At 40.4% G+C, this 16,169-nt stretch overlaps 1 protein-coding gene across 2 annotated transcripts in view; it reads left to right on the top strand.

Moving 5' to 3' along the window:
• Positions 1 to 12,057, top strand: part of RIN3 (Ras and Rab interactor 3) — a 29,019-nt gene extending 16,962 nt beyond the window's left edge. For both annotated transcript variants that reach the window (XM_072116538.1, XM_072116537.1), the window contains exons 3-10: positions 884 to 998; positions 1,939 to 2,011; positions 3,577 to 3,668; positions 6,410 to 8,176; positions 8,675 to 8,983; positions 9,437 to 9,568; positions 10,100 to 10,263; positions 10,806 to 12,057. In XM_072116538.1, the coding sequence (XP_071972639.1) occupies positions 884 to 998; positions 1,939 to 2,011; positions 3,577 to 3,668; positions 6,410 to 8,176; positions 8,675 to 8,983; positions 9,437 to 9,568; positions 10,100 to 10,263; positions 10,806 to 11,105 (2,952 nt within the window). In that variant the 3' untranslated portion in view covers positions 11,106 to 12,057. The remainder of the gene's footprint in view (positions 1 to 883; positions 999 to 1,938; positions 2,012 to 3,576; positions 3,669 to 6,409; positions 8,177 to 8,674; positions 8,984 to 9,436; positions 9,569 to 10,099; positions 10,264 to 10,805) is intronic.
• The last annotated feature ends 4,112 nt before the right edge of the window (positions 12,058 to 16,169 follow it).

Genomic DNA, 16,169 nt, shown 5'->3' with positions numbered 1-16,169 from the left:
CCGGCACCAGCTCACCCTGAGCTGGTGCCATGTATCTGTGGGTTAGAACTACCACTTTTATGTGGTAGATTTCCTTTAAGTTCAAGGGGGGCAAATACTCTCGCAAGGCGGTGTTCTGGTGTCCATACTTGTCTATGGGATGAATGAATATGTAGAGATGTATTTTTATATTTGTATCAGATGTGTGATTTGTGTCTGTAATTTATAAACCCCATCTACAAATACCACAGAACTGGTATAACCTGAACAGAAGCTTGGCCTCATAAACTATAAACCGTATATAATAAAAGCACTGGTCCTTCATATAATATTCTCTGTATGATGACTGCAGTAGGGTCTGCTCTGAATACAAAGCTACATACAGCACCACCTGGTGGTCATATAAAGTATATCCCTACCTCTGTACATAATGACAACAAACCTATAATGTACGACATTATTATATTACACTGGAAATTATACTGGGTGCAAAAACTGAAGGACTTTTTTTGAATAATGCAGCTCTTAAAATTCTCACTCCATGGACTAACCTATGCAATGGGATTGTCTATAGAGATGGAAGATTGTGTGCTGCATTGTAATAGACTTGCTTCCCCTTTAATAAAGTCTTAAGGGTGGAGTTCACTGCTTGAGTCTGCAGATGTCTCTGCATTGTCTTAGACATTCATGTCATAGTTCTGGAATTATATTAGTATTACACACCCATGTCCAGATGTGCAGTTATCGATTACCAGCAGCAGTGTCCCCCAGGAAATATTGTAAAATAGTGTAATTTACTAACACTGTATTACTAATTACTGGCTTAGAATTAGTATCACACAGAAGAGGCCGGGTGATAGTAACATGACGATTATCTAGTGTCCCTTGTGTCTTGATGTTACAGGTCTTCTTGGTCACCCGGGATGTGGATATGAAGTGTATGGTTCTCTGGGTCCATTCTTCAGAATGTAGAGACGCAGTGGATGTTCTGCATTACAATATAAGAGAGGAAAAAACAAGTAAGTTTCAGTGCTTTTGTGCTGAGCTTCAGATAATGTTATTATACGGATACAGTTTTTCAACAGGATTTTTTTGAATTCTCCAAGATTTTCATCAAATGAGTGCTGACACCACTGGTTTTACCAATGGTCTGTCCTATCCAGTCTTTTTTTCCTGTGCTAAACCACTGTGGGTGGCCACATACTGAATATTCAGCGTTAAATAGGGCTAGTTCGACTCGGACTGCACAACTCGGACTAGGAAATGCTTTGGTCTATATTTGCGATCACAGGGGAGCATTCATCAATTGTGTGGTTCTTGTATGTTAGATAGTGGAGGAAGACTGAAAAGTCTCTGAATTGACTCCACATTCATGAAGGTGAACTATAACTTGGTAGAGCAGCTTTTTGTTGGGATAAGCATACGCCAAACAATTGCGCCAAAAAAATTGTTGTAAACCAAAAAGAGCAGGAAAAGTGTTGGGATTCAAAAGCTGCGCCCAATTTGAGCGACAGAAATAGGTATGTTGGAAAGGAAGCAAAATTGCAACAATTTTTAAATCTGCCAAATAACTGGTGGAAAGCCAATAATAAATGCCCTCCACAGAGTTTTTGGTTTAAACAAGAATGTTCCCGCTCACTGACAACAAGCAGGTGTCATAAAAATGGCGAGGAATTAAAATACAATGTCAACAAGTTGTAGAATTTGAACAATACAATCTATTGTCTGCCTAATCTGTCTGGGCAGTTCATATTATTTATTGAAACACTGTGACTAAAAATGAAGTGGATCTGCATGAAATTGGGTTGAGGCCAGTTATGTCGCAGGAATTTATCCTTTACATTCCTTCCCTATGTTTATTATATGGTCGCAGTTTGGGAGCATAGCTGGAGCTGCATGATGGGAATTGCAGTCCCACTTGCATTATCTATCATAAATCTTCTTCCTGTCTTCCCACAGTGATGTACTTGGAAGGGTCCATGCTGGTTTTTAAAGATATATTTAAGCTGGTGGCCTTCTACTGTGTAAGCAGGTAAGTAATCCATTGCATATTATAAACTGGCCAAGGCTTTTTGTAGTTTTATGAAGACACAAGTAGGTAGACATTCACTCTTTCCATTAACAAATAGCTGAATAGTGAGTGCAGCACTGTCCAATATAATATATTGTAATTCTGGATGAGCACAAGATAAGTAATGTATTGTATGTATATTGTATGTACACAGGTGAGTGCAGCTCTGGGGTATAATGCAGAATATAATTCAGGATTAGTAAATGATAAGTAATGTATTTATACAGTGATTCCCCCAGCAGACTAGTGAGGGTAGCTCTGGTGTATAATACAGGGTGTAATTCAGGATCACCACAGGATAAGTAATGTATGTACACAGTGGGGCAGATTTATCAAGTTTCTGCTGGATTACCTTCTTTCGTTTGGAATTGCAAAATAAGAAAAATATATAGAAATGTCCAAGGTCAAGTCAGTGGATACAAGGGGTTAAGTGAAACATCTGGCAGCTGTTGCATCACAAGGGAGCCCTTCTCTTTATGTAACCCTATGCTGCCCTAATGCTTTACCTACACTGCAGAAGCCAAAGTCTGGACTTTGACCAAGAGGGAACTTGATCTTTAGCATTTCAAGCAGGAGAAGGAAGAATAACCAAATTTTGAAATAGACATGTCCAATTTTCTACACAGTTTACACACACATATATCATACTCCAGCTTTGTACTCACTATTCAACTAGTGGAGTCACTGGGGCAAATGTATCAAGTGTCTGAAAGTCAGAATATTTCTAGTTGCCCATGGCAACCAATCACAGCTCAGCTTTCATTTTACCAGTTCTCATGAATATTTTAAAGGGGAGCTGTGATTGGTTGCCATGGGCAACTAGAAATATTCTGACTTTCAGACACTTGATACATTTGCCCCAGTGACTCCACTAGTTGAATAGTGAGTACAAAGCTGGAGTATGATATATGTGTGTGTAAACTGTGTAGAAAATTGGACATGTCTATTTCAAAATTTGGTTATTCTTCCTTCTCCTGCTTGAAATGCTAAAGATCAAGTTCCCTCTTGGTCAAAGTCCAGACTTTGGCTTCTGCAGTGTAGGTAAAGCATTAGGGCAGCATAGGGTTACATAAAGAGAAGGGCTCCCTTGTGATGCAACAGCTGCCAGATGTTTCACTTAACCCCTTGTATCCACTGACTTGACCTTGGACATTTCTATATATTTTTCTTATTTTGCAATTCCAAACGAAAGAAGGTAATCCAGCGTCTCAGGGGAATGTGATTATAAAATCTTTGCTTTTATTAAGGTTCCAAATAACATAAAATCTTCAGGCAAGGTACACAATCTCTTACATACTGGTATGCAGGCAATGACCTTTTCTTATTTTAGAAGGAAAATCTTGGGATCATTAGCAGTGAAGTTCCATCCTTTAAGATCTGGAAGTCTTTCAGCGCTCTTAGTATGCGGCCCTCTGCTTTGTAGTTGAGAAACTTCCGCTCCTGCGTTTTGTAAACTTTGCAGAACTCTCTGTAGATGCCAGCAGCTTTTGTTATGTGTTCTCTCATCCAAAATTTCTCTCTTTCAGAGATGTTTTACCATCTGTCCTGAAGTTGCCATCTGCGATATCCAGCGCCCAAAGCCTCCAAGATCTGGAAGAGATTTCTAACCTTGGCAAAGGTAAGCAAGAAATATTCATATGACACCCCTGCACTAGAAACAGCTGGAAGGTGTACTTTCTTATATGTACCTGCACAGACAGACGCACACTGCCTTTTTAGAATTACTGACCACACATTGACTAAGGTTTATTTGGGAAATTGCATTAAATGTAGTTCCAACAGAGCAAAGGGGTGGGGATTCTCTGAAAAATGCTTTTACCATCAAACTATAAAGGGTCAACTGTTGAGTCAAGTTACACAGAACTACTATGTTTCATATGGTTTGGTTTGACTCAAGAATTTTGGCCACTCCTTTGTTTTGTGTGGCTAACATCTTACCTACTTGTCACAAGGCTGTTATCTTTTCCACACCTCTGCAGCAGGATTTATTTAGGAGCATTTATTCAAATTAATTTAAAATACATTTTCTGGTAATTCGTCATTGTTTTTCTAGATTCTAGTCCATTGTTGATCCAGTGTTGGGGGGATAAGGTAAAGTTAAAGTCAGACTTTGGGGACACTTAAATCAACTTTTAAGATTATGTTATTTAGCCTGAAGTGCTCACAGAATCTCCCCATGCCGTAGCTTCACGGGCTGTTGCACTGTCTTGCCCTTTTTCTGCTCCCTCTCCCTTATTTAATCTCACTTCAGCAGAGGAAGTTTCAGCACACAGTAGGAGGGGGTAGTGCAGTGTAACAGCTTGTAAATCTACAGCACTGGTGGCTCAGGTAACACACCCAGAGCCCTTATGACTCATTAGGTTAATTTTAAAAGTTGATTTTAGAAGGAAGGAGGCCATGTATAGGAAAATAAAAGATTGCCACCGTAACGGTACCTGGAACTATGAGCAAGCGTCCCTTGTTTATCATGCTTGGTTTCACTGGTAGATTTCCTTTAATATGAAGGGCACTTTTCAATAAATCTCTTCCATTACACATGTCTCTGCATATATAAAGGCAGTCCCCGGGTTACATACAAGATAGGGTCTGTAGGTTTGTTCTTAAGTTGAATTTGTATGTAAGTCGGAACTGTATATTTTATCATTGTAATCCCAGCCAGAACTTTTTTGGTCTCTGTGACAATTGGATTTTAAAAATGTTGGGTTGTCATAAGAATCAAGATTAACAATAAATCTTCATTACAGACACCTGTGATAACTGTTACAGCTGTTTATTGCAGCCTAGGACTAAAGTACAGTAAATTACCAATATCCAGAGGTCCGTTTGTAACTAGGGGTCGTATGTAAGTCGAGTGTTCTTAAGTAGGGGACCGCCTGTATATATATATATATATATATATATATATATATATATATATATATATATATCTTTGTCTCCGCAGCCTTTCCCTATTCTCAGCATGATTCCCTCTGCATGTATACATGGCTTCCTCTCTCTCTGCTCCAGCCCGTCCTCATGTCATCTCCCATTGTGTCTCTTTTCATTGCCCATCACCACTAAAGGACAAAGGTAGAGGGGAGGATGAGGTGCAGGATGAGTCATAACTCTCCTGCTTCAGCTCATCCTGTGCAGTAGAGCTAACACATGTAAACAAAGCATCACAGAGAATCTGCAAACACCACAAATGTAAGTATCAGGAAAGCTGAATCACCTGATGAACATTCAGGGATTATCATTAAGGCAGTAAAGGCACATGTTCAAGAGAAGCCAACCCCTTTAAAGTATTATACTACCAACAGGTAACAATAAGACATTCATATAACTTTATTTCACAAATTACAACCGCATGTAAACACAGCAGGTATAATAAAGAAGAAACCAATATATGCAGTCTGTTACAGCTACACCACATACATAGTATCAAGAGTATGTCCATTACAGTAATGGTCATATACCATAAGAGGACTGGACCATAGTTGAGTCCCAATCAACAGATAACTAGAAAGTCAAATTAGTAATATATACTATAATATACCGTACTAGTCTATTCAGTGTTTGTCCCTGCTTCTAAATTGACTTTCTAGTGATATGTTGATTGGGACTTAGCTATAGTCCAGTCCTCTTATGACCTGACTGCATATATTGGTTTCTTCCATATTACATGTGCTGTATTAACTTGTGGTTGTAATATGTGAAATAAAGTGGTATAACCGTCATACTCTGGGGGATCTTGGTGTCTTTTGGAGTAGTTCTCTTGTATAAGGTGGGAGGCTTTCACCTAGCCCGTGATGTAGTCTGATGAAGATGTGGTACTTAACTCATGGTGTTGCTTTTTTTTTCTTAAAGTGCCAATATTAAAATGTAAAACTCTGATTCCATGCTTATCTACTGCACACATGACCTACTTATTCACTCTCACAATAAACTTTTTTTTTTTTTTTTAACCATAATCACAATTATTGTCAAAATAATAATAATCTTTATATAGCGATTATTATTATTAATTTGACAATAATTGTGACTATGATTCATTGTTTACCTTCCGTGCATGCATGGACCTCTGGAAATACTGGAAAACCCTGTGATTATACAGATGCAGTTCTGATATAAAGATAGCTTATGAAATGAATTTACGGTTTGGACAATTTCAATATAGTTGCCAAGAGCTGACATCCTCGTATGTTCCATTCAAGAGGTGTAGTAAAACTGCAGCTGTCTGCTGGTTGCCATCAAGGAACACACTCGGGTTGATGTTGACTGAAGGACAGCTATCTGTTGTTGTGTCCCCCTCTATATGTTAAAGCCCAGCTTTGTGCATTGTTGCTTTTGACAATCACATAATGTGTTTTATTTTCACAGGATTTTGGGATTCTTTGGTAAAAGACAAAAACCTTTCAAGCTCTTCTCAGTGTGGGAAATCTACTACTCTTGGGGATCTCCAAACTAACAACACCAGCTGCGTACAACATGTTTCAAGGGAACTTGGTGACTGTACATGTGAAATAGAGATTTCTGCTGGAAATGACCGGCTGTGGTTTGTTACTCCTATATTTATAGAAGAATGTGGCAATGTAGACACTTCTGACAAACTTCCGCTTACTAACTGTATTGCGAAGCCTGACGCTCAGCAACACAAAATCATGCATCGGAGACCTCCTCCCCCTCCCCCGCCATTACATAAACCTCCTCTACCCTCTGTTCCTCCATCTGCTCCTCCTCCTAATTATATACATCCACACAGCGACTCTCATTCTTCAGGAACTCCTACACGGTCATGCTCAAGACCATCAACATCCGAAAGAAAGTCTTCTGCTCTAGAGACATCTTCAACTGAATCTTCGCCTACGGAGCCTCCATCTTCATCTGAAATCCCTGCTGATACTGATACTCAATGTTCCTTATCTGAACAATCTCATTCTCGAAGTCTGTCCACCTCACCTGAAACTCCAAAACCAAATCTTGTGGATTTACTTGATCACTCTTCAGTAGCTGAGCAATCAGTTGGCTCTCCTTCATCCAATCCTTCTACAGTTTCTTTAACTGATCTTCTTTCCCCAACTGAATCCCACATTGATTTTTCTTTATCTACTTCTATTTCTGTCCCTTATACTCTTGCATTACATACAGACTCCTTTACCCCCACCACAAAAGACCTAGAAGTACATCCGGTTGAGGCATGTCCAGTGGCATATGCTGATGTAGACCTTCTAAAGGAACCTTTAGAAAACATGAAAATCAGTACATTTAGTAATGATACTCCTCAACCACAAGGACCCCAGACTCCAACTCCAGTTCGTGCTCCTCCAGCTGTGCCAAGAAGACGACAGTCTGGTAAAATGCCTGAGGATAAAGCCAGAATTTTTACAATGAAGGATGAGTTGGAGGCTAGGAAAAGTCGAAGTCTGACAAAACCTGATATTCCATTAAGCAATAAATCTGAGTTATCATCCAAGGATCCATTAGTGGTAAACGGGAAGAATACTCCTCCAGTACCACCACCAAGAAAAAAGAAACTGTCCACAAGGTCATCTTCCGTGCCACATGATCATGTAGAGGCAAAAAGTGTCTTCGAGACAGAAAAACCTTCAAATATTCAAAAAAGCAATAGCAATTTAACTGGTGGTAAACCAGTTGACAGAAAAGTATCCAGGCAGAAAAGATTTTCCACCCCTCTGCCAAGGACATCTGATCAATCTCTACACTCGCATGGATCAGATAATACACTGGGGAATCCGGAAGCTGATTCGTACTCTACAAGCAGTGCAGATGAGGACACAGAGCAACCTACAAGTGCCTCAATCAAGAAGTCACATTCATTCATGCTGGACCGGGCCAAGAATCGTTTGTCTATTGTAGCCATTACCAATGTGTTTACTGCCTTCATGCCTGCAGATCGGAAGCTGCAGAAGAGGATCACAGAGCTTGCTTATGATAAAGACTCATACTTTGGGAACTTGGTCCAGGACTATAAGGCTTATAGCCTGGAGATGATGGCCAAACAAAGCTCCAGTACCGAGATGCTCCAGGAGATCCGCCTGATGATGACTCAGCTGAAGAGCTACCTTGTACAGAGCACGGAGCTGAAGGCTATGGTGGACCATACGCTCTACACTGATGACAAAATAGGTAAGAACCATTTGACTTGCCCTCAGTTAGTTCTTCCACTCCTATAGATCTATTGATTTAGCTGCAAATCATTGGCAGATCCCGTATTTTTTTAATGCATAATAGACATTAGCTTTCACTATCTATGAGAGTGGTTCACCATCTATGTTGTCAGGTGAGCTGAAATATGGGCAGTTGTATTTTAATAGAGCAGTCTTTGTGTTCTTCAGACGTTCTTACATATTTGGTAGCAGGCTTCTGTTCTTTCTTTATGCAGAATGTTAATCATTTATTTCAAAGCTATCTAAAGTGTATGCCAGCTATTGATGTAGATTGTCAGCATCAGTCATAGATCATTAGACCACTAGAAGTGAGAATAAACTAAGTCAATACCAATAATGTTAAGACAGCAGAAAGATGGTGATGATTGTAAAGGAACGTTATATTTAGATTTATGATGACAGATCTTCTGGAAAAAACTTTTCTCTCAGTAACCACTGCCTCTTTCTCTTGGAGCAGACACAATTGTAGAGGCCGCTCTATGTAAGTGTGTGCTGAAGCCCCTGAAATCGGCCATTGAATGTTATTTGCGTGAGATTCACAACAAGGATGGGTCACTGAGGTTGTTAACCGAGAACCAGCAAGTCATCCAGGAGATGACAACTACTGACCTAGGGGTCACAACCAGCGTGCCAGACAGCAGCATCATGGAGAAAATTTTGCATAAGTTTGGCACCATGCACAAGACCTACTCCCCAGAAAAGAAGATAACCTACCTCCTCAAATCATGTAAACTTATCTATGACTCCATGGCTGCAGGAAACCCAGGTATTTCAAATTGTGTGATTCATCTAATAGACTTTTGTTAATGTGCATGGGGGGCTCTGCTTCCAGTCCCAAGCAGCACCACATATACTTATTGATGTTTAAAGAGTTGTAACTCAATTATGTGTATTGTTACGTAGGACACTAGGTGACTCCTAACACACCAATGCGATAATTCTGCCTACAGAAAATGTAGTAGGTGTTACCTGCAGTCCTATGTAAGACAAAATGAAGCTCAGTTTGCTCAGCAGTCTTCACTAAAGTGGACACAGTAATGGTAGTACAATTAAACAGTGCAGCGCTTTGCAAAACGTTTTCAGTTCATTTATTTATTTAAATTTAAAATCATCTAATATTTTGCTGCTTGATATAAATCATAACTTTTGTGGGACACCTCCTTTAATAAAGGCTAAGCATGCACTGGAAGCTTTACGTAAACCTATGCATTTCTTCTAGGGAAGCACCATGGGGCTGATGACTTCCTGCCGGTTCTCATGTATGTTCTGGCCCAGTGTGACCTAGTGGCTCTTCTCTTGGATGTGGAATACATGATGGAGCTAATGGACCCTGCCCTGCAGCTTGGGGAAGGTACTGCCTGATGATCAGTGTCTTAAAACCCACTACTTATGGTGGCTATCCTTGAGAAGCTTGTGATCATGGAACAGTGTCATGGGGTGACTACACTGCTGGGGATAGGATTCCTTGCATCATATCGATCTGTAATACAAGGAGTCCCTGCTTCCCTATCAAACGGCAAAGCCCAGACACAGTAATCAATAACAGGACTCTGCACAGTCCGTGATCATGGGCTGATCACAGATATTGTGAAACTGTCCTTAGTCTGCTAATTATAACACACCAGATGAGCTTATTAGTCGCGTTTATTTTATTACAAAGGATATTTCACACCCTGCCTAAAGGGTGAGGTTGGCCACTTCATCAAAATGTACTGTAGGAGTTGCGTGCCAACTTTAGATGACTCAGCAGTCCCTCGTCCCCATCTAGTGGTCACATTACAATACTACATCTAACAAATTTAAATTGGGTTGCAATTTTGATCTGAAAGGAATAGATTTTAGAGCTTCTGTCTTTTTTGCTAACTGCACCGATTCTTTTCAGGCTCCTATTACCTAACCACAACTTACGGAGCTCTAGAGCATATAAAGAATTATGATAAAATCACAGTCACCAGGCAACTTAGCATGGAAGTTCAGGACTCCATCCACCGCTGGGAGAGAAGACGTACGCTCAACAAAGCCCGGGTGTCGCGCTCATCCATACAGGTAACCTGGGGAGGCAATGTTTGTAGGTTTGTTAATGTAACCCTTTAGATGGCTTTAGACAGTTAGCTTAGGCAATTGCTCTATACAGTGGGTTGCAACAATATTCATACCCTTGGGACTTTTAACATGTGATGTTTGGGTGAAGCTTTCCCCTATCCCACTTACTACAAAATCAGTGCTCGGACAAGACAAGTGTAAAGAAAATGATATGTAATTTTGCAAAAATAAAAAGCTGAAAAGTGTCACATGCTTATGGTCTGCTCTCAGAAATTGCCTTTCACCTTGCTACTTTTCCATAAAGTCCAGATTTGTGGAGTACATCCTAATAGTGACTGTGGTCATTGTCTTGTAGTTGTTATCCATGGCCTTCTTCCTTTTAAAATCAACTTTGAAAATTATGCTAATTAGACTGAGGGTCTCTAAGGAGTGTTTCCAGAACCCTTCAATTATGTCCTTTCCCTTGTTGTTACAATGAATAATGAATCTACATGGATGCAGAATGATGGGTCTATTCTCAAATGACTTGTTTCCTCCACTTGTAGGATTTCATCACTATCTCATTTGAGGATCTGGACTCCCAAACAAGGACCTTGGCCACAAAACCAGACATGAGTGTAGAAGAAGTGGTCTGCCAATGTGCTGAAAAATTTGAAGTGTCAGAACCCAAAAACTATGGACTGTTCGTGTTGGTAAATGATCGGTGCCTTAGACTCACAAATGACTCCTTCCCACAACAGGTGAAATCACGACTGCTGAAGAATGAGCAAAAGCTGGACTTCCACTTCCTGTACAAAAGGACCAGTGCACAGGACACGGTGATGAAGGAGCTGGACTTTCTCTAGCTCTGCTCTTATAGGATCTGAGGCAGAGGACCGTGACTCAAGGCAGAAGCCATGTTTGTTTCCATCAAGGACTGGAGTTGGCTGGACCAACACTTACAGCTTCACATTGGATGATTAGAGAATGACCCAGACTTCATACATAGAGGGATCTCCTACAAGGGGCTGGATGTTACACTGTGTACCTTTTTCTTTTTTTAATTGTTACTTTTTTATGCAGCAGAAGCAAAATGTAGGAAATGTGAAGCTGAGTCTCAAAGGAGAAAATGAGGATTGTTTATATAGCAATGTCTTTTAAAGGAAATCTACCACTATTTGTTAGTAAAATTAAAGTACATATGCTTACTTACAGCTGTCCTCTCCTCCGTCCTGGCGCTGGTCTTCTTTAATGTCAACACCAGGATCGGTGGAAAAAAAGATAAAGCAGCTACAGAACGTGGGGCACAATTTTCGGTGCTGTGGGCTACTAATTATTTATGCCTCTTGTGTGACGTCGCCTTCCTTTCCAACAAGAGGACAATGGTAAAATTATAGGGCACCTACCACCGGAATGAAGGACTGTATGCAAAAGAGCTTGAGGGGCTCCAGACTCCATAGGTGTTAATAGAGCCTAGAGCCCCTCAGACTCATTTGCATACAGTCTTTCATCCTGGTGATAGGAAAGTATGTTTAGTTTAGAGGACATCTAACAACTAGTCTTAGATTTCCTTTAAGGTGCATTCCATGATTTTATATGTTTGCTTACAGCTATGCAGGGAACCATCATGATTTTGAGCACTTTTGCAGTCACTGTGGTAATAACACCATATTGTGGTTGCTATTTAAGCCTTTCCATTTTGTGCAATGTCTTTTTGAGGTGTATTTAATCTAAAGTATCCTCATTTAATATCCTCATTATTATATTTGTATGACTGGTCTGTGACCGTAAAAATGAATATTAAATTATATAATAATCTGATGTCCCCTAAACCTCCTATACAGCCTAATGAGACACCCGGGTGGTGGTATAAGAATTAGATTGTTACAATCAGCCCTGTTTTCCCGATCCGTCTATCAGTTTTAACATGACTGCATGCATTACTTCCCAGTGCCTTATTCCTCTTATCTGTAGCAGAGGATTTACACTACTGAGCGTGTACATGCACATTCATCTCAACTAAAATCCCGTTGCTGGTCGGCCACATGAAGCCAGTCAATCCTCGAGTTGCATCCCACACCCTGCTGATAGATTCCAATGAGCACTTGTAACTAATGGAAGTGTTCATTGGTGCAGGAGGCCGGGTAGTGGTGAGTGCAGCTGAGAAGTCCTTACTGCTCCCAGGTCCTCCACTGTGTCTGCTGTGTGGTCTCCACTATAATAGTCTTCTCTGAATGCAGTATTTGGATTTTGGGGTGGTATTTATTACTATACTGTGCTATTCATGATTTCTGGGTTGGCATTTTGTGCTATTCTGTGGTTGTTGGTACACCTAGGTTACTGGTGCAGCCCCTTAGGACATCCACCATCAGGATTTCAGGAATGCAATGGAAATCAAATCCAGGTCTCCATTGGTTCATAAATTTGGAGTTGCCCACAAAATTAAAGTGGAAAAACATACTGCATGCTGATCCTTTGATGTAATGTCCGTAAAACAAGACAAAATGAGTCTCCGTATTGTGTGTGACCTCCATGTGCCTGTATGACCTCCCTACAACGCCTCGGCAAGTTCCTGATGAGGTTGCTGATGGTCTCCCAAAGTATCTCCTCCCAGACCTGGACTCAAGCATCTGCCATCTCCTGGACAGTCTCTGGTGCAATGTGCACGGAAAAAAATATATGTTATGTTCAGGTCACCTATGTAGATGATAAGGGTAGCGATGCGTGGCTGCACGGACATCTGTGTTGGGGAACCAGTAAGCAAACAGCAAACAAGAAAAAAGGTTGTTGTCCAGCTTCCAACGAAAGGCACAAGAAATAAGTTAAAAGTCCACTTTTATTAGAAAAATGCATGATAAAAACATCATAGGACGTCCATGAGGAGAAAAACTGACATGTTTCGAACGAGTGGAAACCACTAGGTTTAAATTATAAGACGGATTTTCTTCATTATTATTGTGTCTTTTTGCTTTACATATACTTTTCGTGTGTTGCTGTGTACCGGAAATGTCTCACTATGTTGTATCATGTGACCTTTTTATTAATGCTTAAATACTCTGCACCATGTTCCATAGATTAGGCTATGACTAAGGACGTTTTTCGTCCAAAACGCGTCAGTTTTTCTCCTCATGGACGCCCTATGATGTTTTTATCATGCATTTTTTTCTAATAAAAATGGACTTTTAACTTATTTCCTGCGCCTTTCGTTGGAAGCTGGACAACAACCTTTTTTCTGGTGTAATGTGACATTGGTGGATGGAGCAGTGTATATGTATGCCCCCAGTCTTGAATTTTAGCCTGGTCAGCCCTACAATCAATGTAAGCACATCTGCAGCCATGTTCCCTTGCAGGGTACAATTACATACACATTAATGTTTTTTTGTCTTCATGCCATGAGTTTGTTTTGCGGATGGCAGACTGACACATTCATTTCAATGGACCCATGCACATGACTGTGTTTTCATGGTGGCTGTACAAAACTGGCCTTACTGGTCTTACTCCTGCCTGTGTTTGGAGCTCTGGCCTCCCAACAAGGTCTATGAGAGTTTCAATAATATGGGTGTCATTTCTATTTGTGGATCCGTCGTTAGGTAACATTTAAATCTTCAAGGGGTTGGGATAAGCTTGTGACAGAATTTGCCAGCCTTCCTTTTATGTTCTGTGTCCACAAAACCTGAGGACAGTTGATGCAGACATAGAGCTCATTAACAGATTACACACGAAACGCAAAAACGTATTACAGATCTGTTTTGTGGTCAGAGTTCAGTACACGTTTATGTCACCCAAATGAGGGAAGAAAACAAAATGATGCACAGTGTGTCGGAATATGGAAGAGTTTGGATTATTTATAAAAATAAATCCGGGTAAGATTTACTAAATTCACATCAATATCCTGAGTTCCATAACCAAATGACCGGATTAAGATGGTCATGGGCTGCATGAAAATTGTGGACCATTACAAGTTAATTAATGGCATTTACATGGTACTAGTATCAAGCTACTTGGGAAAGGAAGGGGGCCCCCTTCTGTCCACTTTTGGTTCTGCGGTTTGATGATGATTGGAGGACCTTCAAAATCTTTTGTGTTGATGATTTCAGGGCTAGAGGTCGTTCTCTTTATTATCTCAATAGGGCAGTATCAAACTTGTTCAGATGGTCATGGGCCCCCTAGAAGCTGTGGGTCCCGGGCAGCCCATGTTATAAGCCATTATTGTCCATAAATGCTGAAAGACCCACGAAAACCATCCAACCTTTGCTTCTTTATAAGGGATTGCAAGTTTATAGAATAGATAAAGGTGTAATTGAGCTCCATGACTCTGGTGGCTCCTGCATAGTATCATAGTATATAAGGCCGGGAAAAAAAGTCCATCAAGTCTTACCTTTAACCCCTTAACTACTTGGCCTTTTTTAGTTTTTTCACTTCCATTTTTCACTCACCAACTTCAAAAATCTATAACTTTTTTATTTTTCCACATAAAGAGCTGTGTTATGGCTTATTTTCTGCGTAACAAATTGCACTTCATAGTGACGGTATTTAATATTCCATGGCGTGTACTGGGAAGCGGGAAAAAAATTCCAAATGCAGTGAAAATGGTGAAAAACCACATTTGTGATGTTTTCTTGTGGGCTTGGATTTTACAGCTTTCACTCTGCGTCCCAAATGATATGTCTACTTTATACTTTGGGTCGGTACGATCACGTGGATACCAAATTTGTATAGGTTTTATAATGTTTTCATACATTTAAAAAAATTAAAACCTCCTGTACAAAATATTTTTTTTTTATTTTGCCATCTTCTGGGGCCAATAACTTTTTCATACTTTGGTGTACGGAGCTGTGGATAGCGTCATTTTTTGCGAATTTTGATGGTGTTTTCATTACTATAATTTTTGGGACTGTGCGACCTTTTGATCACTTTTTATTAATTTTTTTATATTTTTCAAAATGGCAAAAAAATGCCATTTTCGACTTTGGACGCTATTTTCCGTTACGGGGTTAAACGTCGTGAAAAAACATTTTCGGACGCGGCGATACCTAATGTGTTTATGATTTTTACTGTTTATTTATTTTTATATCAGTTCTAGGGAAAGGGGGGGTGATTTGAATTTTTAGGTTTTTTTATTACAATTTTTTTTTAACTTTTTTTTATTTTTACTTTTACTATTTTTCAGACTCCCTAGGGTACTCTAACCCTAGGTAGTCTGATCGATCCTATCATATATGGCAGTATATGTGCATTTTACTCCCCATGCATTACAATGTGCAATTAGCACATTGTAATGCATGGGTTAAAACGAAGTAGCCTCGGGTATTCGGAACACCCGAGGTTACCATGGCGACGGATCGCCGCTCCCCGTGACGTCATCGGGGAGCAGCGATCCACAACAAGATGGCGGCGCCATCTCTTTGAAGCCGCCGGCAGCATTGCCGGCGGCGATCGAGGTGAGAACACCCGCGATCGGTGCTAGCACCGATTGCGGGTGTTACCGGTAAGCCTTTGCTGCAATATGCAGCAAAGACTTACCGGCTATGGAGAGGGCTCGGCCCGCGAGCCCTCTCCATGCATCGGGAAGGGGTTAAGAACTAAGTAAATGTTTTATCCCCATTACCCATGATTTCTTTGCTCTCCAGAAAGGCATCCAGGCCTCTCTTGAACATGTACATAGAGTCCGCCATAACAACCTCCTGCGGTAGAGAGTTCCACAGTCTCACTGCTCTTACAGTAAAGAACCTTTGTCTATGGTGATGGTAGAGTCGCCTCTCCTCTAGGCGTAGAGGATGCCCCCTTGTCCTGGTCACAGGCCTATGTATAAAAAGATCTTTGGAGAGATCCTTGTACTGTCCGTTCAGGTATTTGTACATTGTAATGAGGTCTCCCCTCAGTCGTCTTTTTTCTAAACTGAATAATCCCAAATTTTTTAATCTGTCAGT

Source organism: Engystomops pustulosus, chromosome 7 (assembly GCF_040894005.1).
Source record: "Engystomops pustulosus chromosome 7, aEngPut4.maternal, whole genome shotgun sequence".
Classification (NCBI taxonomy): domain Eukaryota; kingdom Metazoa; phylum Chordata; class Amphibia; order Anura; family Leptodactylidae; genus Engystomops; species Engystomops pustulosus.
This window is presented reverse-complemented; position numbering and strand designations above follow the sequence as displayed.